The 16,934-nt window shown below is 48.1% G+C and overlaps 1 protein-coding gene across 1 annotated transcript in view; it reads left to right on the top strand.

Annotated features, from left to right (window-relative positions):
• The window catches only part of PTPRN2 (protein tyrosine phosphatase receptor type N2), a 683,076-nt gene that overhangs the window by 562,005 nt on the left and 104,137 nt on the right, over positions 1 to 16,934 (top strand). The window contains exon 13 of the mRNA XM_086614526.1: positions 14,668 to 14,880. Coding sequence (XP_086470652.1) covers positions 14,668 to 14,880 — 213 coding nt within the window. The remainder of the gene's footprint in view (positions 1 to 14,667; positions 14,881 to 16,934) is intronic.

The following is a 16,934-nucleotide window of genomic DNA, read 5'->3' as shown; positions in this document are numbered from 1 at the left end:
CTGCAGTTGAAAGGGCTATATCATTAGTATTACTGACAATTAAAAATCTGGTACTGAATCTTGGAGATTTATTGGAAATCTCAAAGATAAATCTGTGAGACTTATTGGAAAACTTCTAACAACTGTTATCATACACAGACTGAGTGATTAAAAGGAGGCAAGAACGTCTATTCTGTTAAAAGCCTGAGCAATTCACAAAAAAGTGATAAACAGAAGATCTTTTCAGAAGCTCTGACTTTCCCTCTGCAATTAGCTTTGCATGAGAGGCTTGTCAGTGCGCGTCTTATCAAGCTTTGGCGTGACCCCTTCATTCTTTGCCCTTCCAAAACTCTGACAAAGTTATGGGAATCCAGTGATAGGCATGTGGACGTAGCTCTCGGTGCCATTTGTAAGACCACTGTTTAAGAATTAAAGCTTCTGTTTGTATAAATTAGCACTGTTGCTCTTCTTCTTCAATTTTAAAAAAAAAGAGACTTCAGAGAGTTGCTTCCAACACCAAGTGTCCGAGTACAGGTGAAAGCTTACGGACCATACCTACATCTAGTGTAAATTGACATGCCTGTGTTGGTAAAGCAGTGACTGTAAAGTCTTACCGGTTTCAGTGACATTTTAAATTTATAGAACTTTGTTTTGAAATTAATTGGAAAAAAACTAAGGAGTGTCTATACGTATGCTTCACGCAAAATGCAAAACATAGGATAAGTACTTTTTCACCAATCTTTCTGATTTCATATGTAATCTGAAGGCATAAATTTAAAGCACATCTTTTTAAAATGGCTGTGTGATAGATTCATTTTAGCATGCTGTGACACATGATTATTTATGTAGGTTTTATAGCTTGTGGTTGCATAAACCGATGTAGTCACCTTCCTGTTTCCAGAGTCAGAAAAGGCAAAATTTTTCAGTGTTCTTCAATGCTTGTGTGACTCAGAGAAGAAGAGAGACTTTCTGAAAGTTATCTAGTCTCTATCCTCCTTCCTACATGTGTCACAGTCTTCGTTCTCTTTTTGGTAAGTGTCCATCCTTTCAGGAATCTAGTTATGTTAGAAACGGCATGCACAGCATGTCTACTCACTGTGCTGACCGAGGGCCTGCTTGCAATCAAGGGGCATTTTGCCATTTCTTCAGTAGAAGGAGAAAAAGAAGGGGAAAACCCTGTCAAATGGCTTTCTAAAATAAGGAATTGGGGTGGGAGTGGGGGTGGTGTCTTTATTAGATATAGTGAGGGTATAAGAAGGATTTGACTGGATGTCTAGCATCGTTGCCAAGTTATCAATTAAAGCCCAGCTCCAGGACCGCTATTACTGCTGATATTGCTAGTGCTGTTCAGACTTCCACCATTTCCATGTGTCACAACGTAAAAGCAAGACCCTTATCATGGACCCTAAAGCAATGGTAGCACCAACTAGAAATCTTAAATAAGGTGGGGTACTACTGGTGCATGAACTTTAGGTGGTCTGACAGTGCGCTGTAATGCTAACGTTTGTTAAAACTTTATATACCAATATAAAGCTGTCTTAATACGTTTCCATAAAAGGCATTGCTGTGTTTTCCACAAAGGTGGTATTTCTCTGCAATCAGAAATGGAAGATCAGTGTAAAAAGAAACTCAACAGGACTGTACAAAGCACATAAGAACTTTGTAAACCACCTGCTTTAGAACTTTAAACTATTTATGAAAGCATTTTAGTATTTTAAATTCATAATGCAAACAATTTAAAACTAATAAAAAGGTTCTAACATCAGAGTCAGGTAAGCTGGAAGTGAATTTCAATCAATATAATGAAGGACAATTTTCTAACATAATCTGTGTTTGTCCTGAGGCTATCGGTATTAGAAGATAAGATAGAAAGAGCAATATTTGTGTCAAAGGCAGAAAAAACAAATCTGATTTCAGATCTCATATGGATTTGCAGCACTGGCTACTATACTGAAAATACTTTTTCACATGTAAACTGTACTAGTTTGTTTTCATCGTAGGAAAGAAGAAATAAATACCCTGTGCACAATAATATTAAAATAGCACTTTAGCAAAACTAATCCGCTAATGCTACAGTAGAGAAAACTGATACCTAACAGTTCTCTGAATTCTTGGCACGTGCAGTACTGATGCGTAAAATAAGTTCAGCATTTCAATGATAGCCACGTTTTGTTATAACAAGATCACAGTGTAAAATCATGCATTTCTCATAATGTTTCACCATTAAACAGGTTTTGAGTTGGCATTTTTATAGAAGCTTCTTAATCAGGTTTTCATAATAATAGTATTTGGTCTCATGTTAAAACTTAATATTTTTATCTATGTTCTGCGAATATAAACCTAATCACAATGCAATTAAGGTTTCAATATAGCAAGTATTTTTTGTGAAATATTGATTTACATAAAGCCTGACCGTGAAAGCCTTTATTATTGTGTTCCGGTTGCTATTCTGATTAGTTCTGTTGATTTATAATAAATTTCTCAGATTGAGGTAGGCAGGATTGGGCCCTAAATTACAAAGCGGCTCAAACTGTCCTGAAATGTATAAAACACATGTTTCAAAACACCTGCTGTGACTCCAGAGGTATTTTGAAACTTTTTCTTCAATATTTAGTTTTCCGTCAGCTGCTGCTGCTCAAACATTTGTAGGATAGAATTATTACTGAATTATGTAGAATGACACTTTTTTTGGACATAACTACTAAAAAGACTGCCTCTGTCTTGTCCTGTGGTTTATCTAAAGAAAGAGGTTCACCTGCAAATCTGGATTGTATCAGCTTTAATTAAATTGAATATTAAAACCACAGTTCATCCAGTTGTCTGTGGATACGTAGAGCATCACAGGCAAGTGGATCAGAGAGATCTAATAAGTTTTTTGAACTTACCTGGGAAAATGTAGTAAAAGAAAATCTTCATTTGTTTAAAAATGTCTATAAAAGGATCCAGTAATATGTCGCTGATTACCTTTATAAGCAATACATTATCAGAATGCCACTTTTACGGGGCTGTGTCAGCCTCCTAGAAGGCTGAGTTGACCTTTTGAGACAGTCGGACCTCATTTCACTAATGAGAACCCCCAAACACTTCTGCATCTCTTTCCTACTTAAAAATAAACAGTCAAAAGGGCCAATGTGAGCAGAGAACTAATCAATAGAAAAATTTGCATTCAAGTTTGTTTGATTTGATGAAGTACAGAACTATTTTATTTATTGAAACTGTATTAATGTAATTAAAATAAATGAGAAATGCACTCTTTACTTAATTAATATTTTAAGCTGTCTCTGAAGAATAGTATGCAGCTTGAATTTAGTTATCATTTTTAAAATGCAAGACAGATTAATTAGATTCAAATCTTAGCCAGAAAGAAATCATTTTCTTAATAAAGCTAAGAGCTCTAGAATTTACTTGGAAGTAGAAAGTGTCTGGTGTTGATCTTCACAGATGAGCAAGAGAAGATAAGAAAGAATACTCTGTGTAGTGGTTAAAATAGTGCTAAGTCCGTTTTCAAATTATGGTCCTAAGTGTGGGTTTTATTTATAAGAAAGCTGTAGCTGTTACAAGACACAAGGGCTCTGTCTCTTATCTTAAAACTTGTATTCCTAAAATTAAGACAATTTGAGAAAATGTGTATAGGAAGTTAGTATTTGGAAAAAACTTTGTGTTCGTAGGAGTGAAGGAAATTCAACTTTGATCTGACGATCCTCGTGGACAGAAAATCTGTGGAAAATCCTCTGCAACATGCTTGGATTTGTATTTAAGGAGCAAGGCTCCAAAAGACATTAGATAAAACTTTTAGAGAAAACAGCAAATGAGATTAAATGGTGTTTTAGCATTATCATACATCCTTTAAAAGAATGAAAAACTCTTTCATGCTATACATTGTGCATGCATTTGCAGAAAGAAGTGATGAAACTTAGAATTGCAGACAGATCTGCAGTCAGAAATCAAGGCAAAAGGGTCAGTGTGGTTTTCAGCACCTGCTGATGAGAAACAGATTTTTCAGTTCTCCTGGCAAACGTCACTGGTTCTCAGACAAGAGTTTTGTTCTATGCAAACCAGAAAAACATTTCAGCATCGTTCTCATTGAAATTGCAAGATTCAGAATATTTCGAGATTAGGCATAGTTCAAATACAGCTCTTGAATTTGGATGAATGTTAATGTGAATCTTCAAAATAATGGTAGATGCACTAAAATCAGAGAAATTGTCTCAAAGTCATTTTTACTTTTGATTTCAAATGTTTTCCAAGAAAAAGACATGAAACTTTCTAGAAAATCTGTGATGAAATGCTGCTGACATCAGGGTTTTTTTGTTTTCCTCTTTACAAATGCATTAGATCATATGAAAAAATGTATGTAGATCACCTAAATGTAAGTTATTCAATTGAAAATGAGGGTTTATCAACTACCGGTAAGTCGATTCACAAATAAGGGCTGAGTAACAGTACCATGAAAACTTTAAAAACAGTTTTAAAGTTTTAAATTAGTAAATTATTGAAAATCATTTCTTCTATCTGGTAACATATCCTACATTTTTAATGAATAACACGAGTAATCTATGTTTAAATAATTTATTTTCTGTGACATAACCCTCACAGATATTTGCCATCCTTTCAAAAGTTGCATTTAGCACCTGATGAAAGTAATGAAAATTACATAAAAATGAAAAGTATTTCTCTACAAATTTCTCAAAATTTCACTGTTAAAAAAATAAGTTATTTTAAATAATATTTTGCTGTTCTCTTGACACTTGGCCAATCAATTTCGTGTTCAACCCGTTCAGCACCTGACAGTTCTGAAAAGATGCAATATTTGCCCAGGAAATGATAATTAATATATTTGTAAATAAGAAATACAAACTACAAAGCTAATGGAAGTATTTATCAGTTTCAGACAGTTCATTAGAAGGATTAATATGCAAACACACGTGCCCTTTTAATGAAATCTCTTGGCAGGTTCATTTATCTTTCAACTTAAGCAATACAGGGTAGCGAGCAATTGCGTATGCTGTGGCTCTTGTCGAGGCAGGATAATATTAGGTGAAGAAGTGTGTGATCAGGCTGACAGACTGACAAAGTAGTAAGTTGATACCGTGTGCTAAAAATGTAGCTGATGAAATGTTTGGAGAAGCCAAGTTTGTGTTAATTTGTGGGAACGTGAAGGATTTTCCGTGAACGGAAGCCAGGTGGGAGCATGAGGAGTCCCTGCTCTCCCTGGGAACCTTATTGTCAAAAATGGTGTTGATGTAAACAGCGTCTTCCTCAACCTGAAATGGGAAGGGTCGGCGCGGGTGTGTGGTTATCGAGGGGGGATGAGCCTACTCTGCCCTTTCTGAATATGGCAGAATGACCCAGTGACGACATTTTGGTGCTCTCATAGGTTTAAGCGCAGTGTCGCTTGGGGGAGGCGGGGGCGGGATGCTTTGGGGGTACAGGGGGATGCTTTGTCCTGGTCCTTCCTTGGCTTCCCGGACAGGCCCCTGTGCTCCCACGGTTCCTGTTGTGGAGGCAAGGGGAGGGAGAAGGAAATAAAAGAGGGGGGAAAAAGGAAAAGCTACATGGGGTTGCTGCAGCGTCACCGAGAAAGCCGCGGGAAGCCCCAGCCGTCCGCTCCCCCCGCGAAGGCGAAGGCCGCCGAGACCGGGCGGGCCGCAGCGGGCCGTGGCCCCGACGGCTGTTGGTGCAGCGGGGGTGGGGGGAAGGGGGCGGCCCGGCTCGCCCCGTCCATCCCATCCCATCCCATCCCATCCCATCCCATCCCATCCCATCCCATCCCATCCCACCGCCGCACGCCGCCCCCCCCGACACCGTCCCAGGGCCGCCCCGCGGCTGAGCAGCGGAGCGGAGCAGGGGGATCCCCTCAGGGCGGGAAGCAGCTCCCCCTCCCTGATTTGCGGCTCTCTCGGTTCAGGAGGGTTTTGTCCCGGACGGACGCACAGGGGCTGCCGCCACCTGAGCCGGCGGCGGCGGGCTGGGGGCTGCGAGGGGAAAGGGAAGGGGAAGGGGAAGGGGAAGGGGAAGGGGAAGGGGAAGGGGAAGGGGAAGGGGAAGGGGAAGGGGAAGGGGAAGGGGAAGGGGAAGGGGAAGGGGAAGGGGAAGGGGAAGGGGAAAGGGGAGTGCCCCCTCCTGCAGACAGACGAGGGCCGGCTCTGCCCCGCCTGCCATTCCCCGCCGCAGTGGCAATGGGAAACAATGGGGAGAGGGAGGCGGGAGGGGGTTTCGTAGTGGGACGGGGGGTGTCGGAACGGGCCTCTCAAGGACCTGTCACCTGCACCCGCCTGCCCCCGCCTCGCTCCTGGCTGTGCCGCTCTCGTCCCGCTCCCGCAGCCGGAGCACTGCGCGGGCAGATGCTTTGGGGGTGCCCCCGCAGCGTGTTTGTCGGCGGCGTCTTGTAATTTGGGGGAGACGAGGAAGAGTAAGGGCCCCGCTTAGCTATAAGGGCCGGTGCTGCCCCGGGCACCTGCGCGGAAAAGCGGCTTTAGCTGGGAGTTAGGGATGTGAGGCGCCGGGCACAGCACGGCCCCTCTCGCCCGCACCGGCACCGCACCCGCGCTCAGGAGTCCCTGCCGTGATTTATTTAACCGGGCTCCGCCACTGTCCCATGGCTGGTCGCAGCACGCTGCTTCTTCCTAATTTCGTGTGTTATTTGGAGAACCAGGACGGGAGGGTGGAAAGTTTGGACCTCCTTTGCTTGGCACTGTGCGATGGGGATTTTTCGCGGAGGAGAGTCTTTTCAGGAAGAAACGTTGCGGGCTTCTTTGCTGTATTGTCATGCAAATGATCTTTTGGTTTTCCTTGCTGTCCTTGTTTGATTTTATTTTTGGCTTTCCGTCATTGTTCCGCCCTCCACTTCCATCTTGCAAGAGCGGCACCAAAAAAAAAAAAAAAAAAAAAAAAGGAGAAAAAAAAAAAAAGATGGGGGGACGCGCAAAAAAAAAAAATCTCCTAGCAAACCCCCCCCCATCCACAACAGAAACCCCAAACAGCTTTTCCAAATGAGTGACACAGCCCGTGTCCATTCACCGCCTCACTTCGGCGAAGGGTTTCTGAACAGCCCAGACCTCCTTAGCCAATTGCTGCCAGCAACATGTGGAGGGGAGGCATCGCTATAGCAACCGGTGGATGGGCCATGTGCGGCAGCCGGCAGGGGCTGCGAGCGGCCCGATATAAGGGAGGGCAGCGCCGGGGCGCGCCGGCATCCTCCGCCCGCGCCCGCGCCCCGCGGGGACCGCCGGGCCGCCCGGGGACGCCGCTGCCCCCGCCCCGCCGCGCCGCGCCGGGAGGCGGCCGCGGACTGCGAGGAGCGCTGGTGCCTGCCGCCGCCTTTGTCTGCGCCGAGGAGGGGAGTGCGGAGGGCGGGAGGGTGGAGAGGGGGAAGTTTTGGCACCGGAGGAGGATTGCTAGAGCCCGCCGAGGTGCGCTGAGCCCTCCCGGGGAGGAGCCCGTCCCGGCACGCCGGCTGCGGCGCCATGGCAGCAGGTAAATGCGGCGGAGGACCCGGGCGGGGCGGGGTGGGGTGGGGGAGCGCCGTGTTTCGAGGCGGCCCGGCCGGGGCTCGCGTGGGAGCCGTGAGCGCGGCGTGGGGCGGAGGAGCGCGGTGTGGGGGCGGGCGGGATGGGGGGCAGCCGCTGCTGCCGCCCGCTCCGTCGGGCCGGGCCGCGTCTCGGCGTAGGAGCTTGGGCGGCAGGAGGACGCGAGGGAGGAAGGGCCCTTTCGCCTTTTCTCGGCCCCGCGGCCGCGGCTCCGACAGCCCCGGGCGCCGCCGGCCCAGCGGTGTCCCGGGGATGCCCCTGGACACGGGGCCATCAAACAGGAGAGGGGCAGAAGGCGGCAGCTGCCCCGGCGGGGCGAGGACGCGTCCTTCCCGCTCCCCCCGGCCCGCTCACGGCTCGGGGCCCCGAGGACGGGGCCCCCCGCGGCGGGTGCGCGGAGGCGGCCGCCGGAGCCCCGTCCCCGGGCGGGGGCGACCTCGGAGCTGCGGGGCCCGGCCCGGGACGGCTGCTCCGCTGACGGGGCCTCCGGCTCTTCCAGCGTGTTACCGAAAGACGGCTGTCTTGTTGGCACTCGGTTTTAAGGGCGCTTTATCTAATCCCTAAATTATGTGCCTTCAGCATCAGCATTAGATCAGCGCTGGCACTACGGCTTGTGTTTCTCTTGCTTGCCGAAGATATTTGATTAAGCTCGGCTATCGCTGACCGTCCTCTTGGCTGGGGCTCTGATACTTTGTGGCTTGGACCTGCTGAGTCCGTCTATTTATCTGTTTCACTCTGGCTTCCAAAGCCGGGGCTGAGGAGGAAACCTGCTTCCCGGTGCTCTCATTCTGCTGCTTTTACCTAATTGCTCCTGAGTCCTTAGAGGTGGGAATAGAAGTTTCTTCACGGTGGTGTCTCCGCACCCTCCACTTCTCGCTGCCACCCCGGAGACTTACTGCGTGGCTTTGGGCAGGATGGGCCATGCTTCTCCATCTCCGGCTCACCTACCTCCTCCACAGGCATGGATGTGGCTCTCCGGTTTCCTGAGTCATGTGTTATCCCTACAGCGTCTCAGTGATGCTGTAGGCTTTTGTGCCGTACTCTTTAACTAAATGCCGACTTAAAAAAAAAATCCTCAGGAAAATCTTGAAGCTCCTTAAATTTCTTCTTTCACGGCCTTATTCCTTCCACACCACAAACTTCTTTGGGGTTTTTGGACATTTTGGCATTTCAGTATCACCTTGTATTCAAGACATTCAGAGATTCAGGACAATAGCTATAATTTCTTGTAACTCTAACCAGAAACTTCACTTCTGTTTGCCTTTAGGAAGCCAGAAGAAAATATCTACCATTGATCAGGGGATCTTTGAACTCGCTGAATTCTTGATTGTATTCAGTCATTGTTCGTGGTATTAATCCTACTAAAAGGTATAGAGACGCTCCAGAGTGCTTTGTGGTGTTGAAGGTTGCGGAAAGATCATTGTACCCCTACAGATGAATAGATCTGTGGCTCTTGCAGTGACCTTTCTCAGTGATTTGAATAAGCTGCAGTTCCCAGAAATCCATCTGCCTTTTGTGTTTGTCGATTTGTCTAATCTTCCCGACCCCTAAAAGAAGCAAAAAGTACCTTCCCATCCGATTTCGTCCTCCCGAGTAAAAGCGTTAAATTGACCTCATTTCAGGTGATGAACTGACATCTGCTGAAAGTGATCCTGGCATCAGGCGAGCTTTCCAGGGGGGTTGTGAAGAGGGAGGCAGAGGACAGTGGCCCCAGAAACCTCTGACTAACTCTAAAGGTAGTACCTTAAAACACCAACAAGTAGCCCAGACCATACAGCTGTGGAGTGCAGCGCTGAACACAAGCAACGTTGTGCGCACCAAAGGTGCACAGCCTCGGCCCCTGCTGCCCCAGTCTAACCTGACCAGGAGCACAAAGTAGGGGAGGAGAAGCAGGAACCAAAACCGAGGGAGATGCTGCTTTCCCTTCTGTTTACTTTCTCATTTTGCTGAAAAAAAAAAAAAAAAATCTGTAGGTTTCCTGGGGCCAGATTAGGGTAGGCAGGCTCCTCCTGATGTAAAGTGTTCCTCTGGTTTTCTAGCAATCTATCAAAACTTAACCAGCATAGTATATCTCAACCTATGTCGCAGATATCCTTACAGAGGGAAATGACTAGAAGTGAATTCAAGTTTCGATTTATCTAAGCGAGTAGACATACACAGATGTGTGTGTATATATATCAATACGTATTTTATGTATCTATCTGCATGAACACCCACACACATCCCTTTCTTCATGCTTTCTATATTAAGGAAATAATACACCTCTCCTTTATGGTTTGTTTTAATGTCAGTGGCTGCGACTGTTAGCAAAGGAGCCTCTTCAGAAAAACTCTGATGAACTAAAACTTATTTTAGTGAAGTTTATTTTTAAGAATAATGATTTTCTTGTAGAGTTCTTTTCTTCTGCCTAGGCACTTTTTTCCCTCCTTGAATGGCAGATTTGCAAGTACAATTTCATCTGCACAGAGGAACAATAGCTTTCAGTTGCACAAAGGATTTCTCCCACCCTGAATCCAAACCACAATGCCTCTTGCTCTGATAATAGCTTCTGAAAAGATTTTGTAATGCACAGAATTAATACATGATTATTTCCGCCTCACTTCTCTCATTTATTAGATTCTATAGTGAATTCCAAATTAAAAATAGCACCTCTTGAGTTTTTTAACATTCTAATATTTTGAAACAAATCATATTCTGAAGTTCCTCTTTTTGCTCTTGTTTACTAAGAAATCTGCATTTTTTTATTATTGCTCAGAAACGAAATTGTCTAATATAAATGTAAAAATCAAGGCATGCAAAAATTGCAAAAAAAATTACAATGTCAAGTTGTTCAAAAATGAATTGTAGTGATTTTTCCTTTGCAAACTGGAAGAGAGGTCGGGTGCAGTAACTGGCAAACTGGGTTTTAAATCAGGAAGATTTTTTTAAATTTATGAAGCAAAACAAAACCTCAACTTCAGTTAGCATTTTCCTTCAGCAAGGACCAGAATCAGGCCCTGTGTCCTAAAGGAAATAATAAAGTGTAATTCTTCCAGATGCGGGTTTCACATCACTGCATGGGGAGCTCTTCTCTGCTCTTACGAAGACTTTCTCCCATACTTCCCACATAGGTGTGAGAACTTATTTACATGAAAGTGTACATTAAATATTTACTGACATTTGCCTGGAATTCGTTTGAAATGTCGGCTGTTCTGCTGCATCATGGGATGACACCGCGGAACGGGACACTGCTGTTTGATTAGAACAGTGATTTGTGACTCCGGCATTATGGCTGCCCTAGTTACTGACTCACTTTTGGGTGTATATGAAATGCGTTCTGTCGGGGGACTGGGAAAGCCTGCATGAGATCAGATCCCAAGCATTTTGTCTTCCCTCTTAAAAAAAACCACCACAAACCCTGACAGAAGCAGTGTACTTCAAGCAAACACTGTTGAGTGTAAGTGGTAGCTGTAATGTTGTTCTGAGACGGTAAATCTTTGCCTTTGAGCATTTAAGCTCAGGCTGGGCCCTTTCAAAGCAAGGAAAGACTGGCTGAACATCTCCAAAGGTGTGTATTTAGAACCACTTCCCAAGCCATCCATTTAGGATTAGTTGTTTATCCTTCACTGGAACTCTGTGATACTCCACAGTTTTCCAAGGAGAAAATCATTTGAAGGAATGTCAATATATTCTGTTATATAAAGTTTAAAAAATGCATAGTTACATGTAGCTAAGTTTAATATTTAATTGAGTGTAAATTATGTGGTCTATTTATTTGTTAAGCCTTAGGGGGGTGGGGGAAAGGTGATTTGTTTTTCTCGTTATGCAACAACTATTGTTCCCCTTCCACCCCAGGCACACGCACCATGGCAGCCCCAACCAGCGCAGGGAGAGGTGTTCTGCTTTAAAAGACATCCGACTGTAAATGTCAAATTCATAAATATTTAAACATTTTTTCTTTCAATTCCAAGTCAAGTCTGACAGGACGCCTCTAATTAACCCCGGGCTCCATTTCAGGCTGGAGCCTTAGTGCAGGGAAGAATCAGGGGTTTAGGTGAGGTGGGGAAATCTGTGCTCCTGGCTGGAGGAGGGGAGCCGGTAACTAACTCATCCGATTAATTTTTACGCGTTTCGTAATTTGATGTTTAGTCGGACATCAAGCAGGATGAGTGGGCAGCGGGTTTATCCAACGGAGTTGAGGGCAGCGGGGACTGTTTCCTGACGGGACATGCCCGGGGGGGCCGGGTGTCCCCAGCCTGGGGCCCGGGAGAGCCGCTGGTGTGGGACCCGGAGCTGGAGCCGGATGGCGGAGCTTCGCCATCGGCTTTACCCGGCGGTTTATACGGGGTCGCGCGGCCGGCAGAAGTGACCGATGCCAGGGTGTTTCCCGGGGGCGGCGTGGGGGGCTGGCCGAGGTGGCCCTGAGCACCAGCCCCCCCGGAGGCACAGAGGGGAGAGGGGAATCCTCCGGGCCCCGACGGCAGCGGCTCCGGGGGTGCTCCCCGTGAAGCAGGAGGGAGGATGGAGCGGGGAGAAGGGCCGGCGGTCCCACAGCAGAGCCCCTCTCCCTTCCCCATCAGCCGCTCCGACGTGCCGGGGCACCAGCGGCGGAGAGCGGCGGGCAGCGGCCGGGCCCCTTCGCCCCTTCCCTCCCGCTGCGTGGCCGCCACCCCCTTGCAGGGCACGGAGGGTCGGACAAGCGTTGTCTCCGGTGCCCCAGACGTTTGGGGGCTTTTCAAGCCCTCGCCCGCCTGAAGCCCATCACTAGGGAGGGACGCGGTTACACGGGCTCCCCGCGGCAGATGCTTCCCGAGGTGTGCACAGTGCTGGACACCCCACGGAACGTCTCAAACTCTTGCCCGTGTTTCACGTCCCCGAGCAGCCGTGCGCTGGGGACGTGCGGGGCTTCTCGGCGAGCTCGTCTTTTGTTACGGGCAGGCAGCTCCGGGGACGGGAACCCCAGCTCTGCGGGGAAAACTGCCTGGCAAAGTTGGAAGCAACATCTAAAATCGCCGTAACTACACGGGGAGAAAAGCAAGCGTGCTCTTTTTCTCCCCCGGGTTTACTCGGGGCGTTTGACGGCGCTTTGCTCCCGTCATTTTCATTGTTTCTCTCGCATAGCCCTTTCCCGGGTGCTTGTGCGGCTCTTCACACGGCAACCGGAGAAGGAAAATCGTTTTAAACCGTAGTTGCGAAAGCAGAGAGAGGAGAGATTCAGAAGCGGTGCCCGAAACTGCCCGCCAGCCTCTCCCTTCCCGGCGGCGGCGATGCCCCTGCGCGCTGCCGGGGCCCGAGGCGCGGGAGGCGGCGCGAGCCGCCGGGGGAGCGGGGCCGGTTATGCTGAGGGTCCGGGGCGGGGCGGGGGGGGGAGGTGGCGAGGCGGATTAACGTCGCGGGGCGCAGCGCTCGGGGAGGGGGCGCCGGCATTTTTGCGGGAGCTGACTATTTAGATGCAGATTGCGACCTCTGGCCCCGAGGGGACGGCGGCCTTTCACGGAGATGCTAATGGCAGAGCGCAGCAGCCCTTTGCCCCCCCCCCCCCCCCCCCCCCCCCCCGGCCCCCCAGCGCCGAGGCGGCGGGAGCTGCGAACAGGCGGCGGCTGCCGTCGGTGCTGCCCCTCCCGGGTCTCCCCCGCAAGCACCCCCTCCTTCCCCCGCCCGGTGCGGAGGGAGGGCAGCGGTGCGGGCCGGGGGCGCGCTCCCCCCGCTGCGGCCGGTGCAGGTGCCCGGCTGGGGCCGCGGAGAGCGGGGCTGTGGGGGGAAAGCGCGCGGAGGCGTCCGCGGAGCCCCCCCGGGGCCGGGGGGAAGGGGGGGGGGGGGAACACGACACACAGCCCCGTCCTCCTGGTGGCTGTTGGGATTTGGAGGAGGGGCCGGCTGCGGTTTAGGGGAGGGGAGGCAGGAGGTGGCGAGTCCGGCGGGCGCGGCGGTGGCTGCGCGGGCGCGGAGGAGGCGGCGGGCGACACATGCCCGGCCGCGGCGAGCCCTGCGCCCGCCCCCCCTCCCCCCGCCCCCGCCGCCCGGGGTTTACAAACCCGGCAATCCTCCTCCGCTCGGCGCATCCAGGCAAGAAAATCCGGGAGTCTTATTGAACCTGCGTTTCCATTAACTCAGCCTCAGCCCCGGCTAATCCGCAGCACTGAAGGCAAGGAGGCTAATTAATGACAAGCTTTTACAGTCAAGACCAGCGATAATTGCTTTGGTGGCCTTTATGATTACAAGATAAAAATGGACCGGGCCTGACATAAGAGCCACTGTGTACACTGCAAGACAGGAGGAAATTAAGAGCTGGCTAGCTGAATACGGAGCAGAAAATTACTAATAGAGGAGAGATAATGAATAGGCCGGCTAGGCATTCATGGGGAAAAATCCATTTTGTTACCACGCGAAATTAGGTGGTGGAAAGGAGTTTGCTAATTGTTCTCATCTTGTAGCAACCAGGACTGAGGCAGGGGCGTGCTTTTCAATTCATTTCCCTGGTAATTGTGAAAGGGGGAATGCAGGCCAAATGAGTCTTGCTGCAATTTGCGCGCCTGGTCTTTTCATTTTCATGTTGCGTTTTTAATTGTTGCTAATATAGCTTATAATGAAGCTAATGAGGGGAAATTATTGTACAACTTTTTAGCACATGGAGACAAGTGAAATGCACTAGAAGGATTCTCTCCTATTGCTGCAAAAATAATAGTAATCTGGAGGAGTTTGGAACTATCGGGCTTTTTTTATCCTTTTCCTTCTACAACAGACAAAAGGAGGGACCGCCACCTACTTTTCTTTTTTTTTTTTTTTTCCTCTGTTGTTCCGTGGTTTATTTTTCACTCCAAGAAAGAAAAAAGTAATCAGATTTTCCCTTGCTGTCCCCCTCGCAGCCCCTGGCCCCGGACGGGGTCCTGCGGGGGGGGCGGCGAGGGAGGGCGCGGAGCTGCGGGGCGCTTCGCGGTACTTGCGCGCAGCCAGCGCGCCCGCCTCCGCCTCTCGGTAGTTAAATGCGAGCCGCCGGGAGGGGAGGGGATGGCGGGGGGCTTGTCAGTGGCGCTGTCCCTGCCCGTCCGTTTGCCTCCATCCTCGGCTGAAAGTTAACGCCGCCGGGTGTTTCCCCCGACGGGGATCTCCTCCTCCACGCAGCCCCGCGCTGCTCCGCGACCGCGCAACTCAGGAGCTGCCTCTCTCTCCTCCCCTGCAGAAAAGCAACGTCCCGCCGCTCCCGCAGCGCGAGGAAGAGGCAGAGTCCGCCAAATTCCTCCTCCTCACCCTCCTCTCCCTCGCCTGCATCGCCGGAGTCTTGGCGGCGTCGGGGGTCGCCTACTGCCTCCGCCACCGCGCCCACCACCGCCTGAAGGAGAAGCTCTCGGCCCTGGGGGCCGACGCCGGCTCCGACGCCCCCGCTGCTTATCAGGTAAGGACCGAGCTTTCCTCCTCCTCCTCCTCCTCCGGCACTGCTCCCCCGGGGCGCCTGGCAGACCCCCGGGGGACCCTTCATGTACTGGGAACCGAGGGGGTGGGTTTGTTTTTGATGCTGCCTCCCGCCCCCCCCCCCCCCCCGCCCCTGCTCCATTCATATTCCCGCGGATTCACTGTAGCGGCTTTTTACTGCTGGATATTAATCTTGGCTATTCTGGTAGTTGCTGTAAATTCGTGCCTAATTAGAAACATTTGGAAAAAAAAAAGAAGCCGTTGCTGTTGCAGTTCTCTGAAAAATAACATTAATATCCATAATCTGTCACCCCTGCCACTATTAATAACGAAAAATCTTTAGCATTTATGAGGAATGGATTGCACGGTTATCTGAAGATGTCTCTCTTTTTGAGTAATCGACTTCTTCAGGGTCTGATATGAAAAGAGCCTTTGACCCGATCTGTTGCCACCTTCTGCCATTATTCAGATAAAATGAAATCTAATGCTGATAGATGGGGAGGTAAACCGGGACTGGTTCTGGGAGAACAATGGTAGCAGATGTGTACCCAGTAATACGGGAGGAGTGCACTCAGAGTTCCTGAAATAAATCAGAAACCTCAGGCTTTCTCTTTCAGTTTCAAAAGTATTGAGTGGAGAGACACTCTGCATGTTCCTGAAGTTTGTTTTAGATGGTGGCACTTATTTCTTGGTGTGTTGTTGATGCGGTTATGCATGTGTTATGGTCATATACCACACAGCTCTGGTCTGCTTTCCCAAAATACTTGGAGTGTGACCAGGAAAAAGAATTCAAGAATGTGTAAACATTGTTGCTGTAGTATCTGTGTCTGCTGTGAACCCACAGGGTCTCGCTAATGGCACTCTCCTGTCAAGTTTTATTTTACCTTCTTGTTCTGCTTAGGCTCAGACGTTATGGCCTTTCTGTATTCTCGAGCTGACATATATTCAAATTGGCAGCTGGAAGTCATATGGGAATAAACTCATATTTCCTCGCAAAGTTTGGGTCTGCCTGTACCTCTTATATGTTAAAGATGTAATGTATTAAGTACGTCTCCACAGGCTGGGTCCAGGGAGATTTTAGTACAGAATGATAAATATGAATGTTTTTGTAACAATTAGTAGCTTCAGTAACGTTTTTTTTGGTTTAAATGGAATATTTGCTGAAAAAAAAAAATCTTTAAATTACTTTGCATCTTTAAATTTAATGACTTCCAAAGCAAGAGAGAGAGAGAGCAAGAGCATTTCCAGTGGAAAAAAAGGAGTGTCCTCCAGGATAAAGTGTGAACAAAACAGCAGTTTGTCAGATCAGTTTTATTGGCCAAAGAGACCGTGGCCATAAATAATTTTGTTTGGTTTTATTAGAGAACTCGCTGTTGACTTACTTAAACCACAGAAGCAATAGGTAGACTTTTTTTCTTCCGTTAAACGTGAATACAAGAATTCTTAATTTTGAAAAAAAAGCCTTCCAGGTTCCAGAATCACACTTGAAACTGAATTTGTGATAATTAACAGGACAATCTTCCTACTGACAGCTCTAATTAATAGTATCTGTAATTAAAATCGTGCCCTTCCAGCAGGAAAATTGTTTGAATTTCTTGGAGTGACCTTTTTTGCCATTTCTCCTGGGAGTATAGTGGTTAAGTTGATATTGATTTTATAATGAGCTCTGGTTTGTTTAATAAGAATCTGTAATCCAGACACTAAATGAAATGTGTGCTTCATTTCTTCTTCCCAGATTTATATATATTTTGAAATCTTCCTAGTTAGGTCTGAGAGTGACATTTTCAGTTTAAAAACAACAACAACGCTTTGAGGATGCTGCTCAGTTTTTCAATAGCAAGCCTGTATTAATATTCTTTGTTCCTGACCTTTGGGCCCAGTCCTAACCAACTGACTTCTTCAACATTTCCATTGGTTTTTCAGGGGAACTGTAGTCCTGAGTGGGAGGAAAAATGTTTTTCCTTAAATACAAAGGTTTCTAAGGGCTTGGCTCTCCTCCCGTGGAAGTAAATGGGAATTTTGCCATTTGTTTCAATG

This window comes from Tauraco erythrolophus, chromosome 7 (genome assembly GCF_009769465.1).
Source record: "Tauraco erythrolophus isolate bTauEry1 chromosome 7, bTauEry1.pri, whole genome shotgun sequence".
NCBI lineage: Eukaryota > Metazoa > Chordata > Aves > Musophagiformes > Musophagidae > Tauraco > Tauraco erythrolophus.
Note: the sequence above shows the minus strand (reverse complement) of the source record. Positions and strands in the feature narration are given on the sequence as shown.